This window comes from Lepisma saccharinum, chromosome 18, assembly GCF_977018435.1.
Source record: "Lepisma saccharinum chromosome 18, izLepSacc3.1, whole genome shotgun sequence".
In the NCBI taxonomy this organism is placed as follows: Eukaryota; Metazoa; Arthropoda; class Insecta; order Zygentoma; family Lepismatidae; genus Lepisma; species Lepisma saccharinum.
In genome coordinates, this window is record NC_139246.1 from 35,084,560 (window position 1) to 35,085,686 (window position 1,127).

General features: G+C 38.9%; 1 protein-coding gene across 2 annotated transcripts in view; it reads right to left on the bottom strand.

Annotated features, from left to right (window-relative positions):
* The window catches only part of LOC146001958 (peptidyl-tRNA hydrolase 2, mitochondrial-like), a 4,724-nt gene extending 3,847 nt beyond the window's left edge, over positions 1-877 (bottom strand). Inside the window, exon 1 of one of the 2 annotated variants that reach the window (XM_083139678.1) lies at positions 763-877. In XM_083139678.1, coding sequence (XP_082995804.1) covers positions 763-795 — 33 coding nt within the window. In that variant the 5' untranslated portion in view covers positions 796-877. Of the gene's footprint in view, positions 1-183; positions 462-762 lie in introns of those variants that run through there. The other variant, XM_083139677.1, reaches the window with a different exon arrangement.
* Between the last annotated feature and the right edge of the window lie 250 nt (positions 878-1,127).

Sequence of the window (1,127 nt, forward strand, 5' to 3'; positions counted from 1 at the left end):
CTCCACACACAAATGCACGGATTTATTATTGAGTACGTGCTACGAGTTTATAATAATGGTGAATGATCCCTTGTCACCTGACAAAAAGTACACAAAGTACGAGAAAAGTTTTGGTAATGAGTGAATAAGTACTGGTGGGAAAATATGGATTATCTGAAACTACACACAAATATTTCAACTAACCTGGCATTCTATTGGGGTATTTTGAAACTGCAAATGCTTCAAAGTTGTATTTCGTCGGAGAGCCCACGCAACACATATTCCACAGCCCATTCCCGCTAAGAAAGTTGGCTGAACCACAGTGGAGAGAATCCATTGAAATACACCATAATCTCCCACGGCTGGCATGGCTTATTTACATATAAGTACAGCCAAGAATTAAAAATAATGTCAACAAACAAGCAAAGAAAAGTACACGTTAGATTGAAAGAAATGTTCAAATTGAGAGGTATTTAGCCCACGACCACAGCAAAGAGCATGGACCACAGGGTACAAAAATGGTACTCCCCTATATCAATCAAACAAGCTCCTATATAATCACTATGAGATTATGAGAAATGCATGGTAGGTACCTTAAATTATTTTTTTAGGTTTACTTTGCGATGAATGTGCTCATTTTGTCTTTCACTCCAATCTTTGACAAAACGCAGAACCCTAAACAAACACCTGTGGTAGTAGTCTGTGCTAGACCCGGGGATAAAGCGTGACAGTAAACACTTGGCCATAGAGCTGTAATCTGGCCTTTTTAAATTGCAAACATACCTTTTTTCCACTTTTACCAAGCTGCAAAGCCATCTTTTGTCGTCAACCATACTATTTCCTTGCGGCCGCACTCTGATATGCACGTTATTCGCGATTCGCGCTCAATGAAATAAGCATACCCAGGATATCTGTTAACTAAAAACCCAGCTGATAATTTCATCGAATTGCGCAATACTAACGTGATGACGTTGGCGTTGATTTGCACCACTCTATTATGCTTGCTTGTTGCGCGCAATTGCATAACATATAAATTAACACGAATACTTTTTACTGTATAATGACACCATTTTACAATTTGTTGAGGTTCGGTTCGCTCGGTATGAGTAGAGTACTAAAGCCAAATGATTTTCACTAGGGTGTAAACA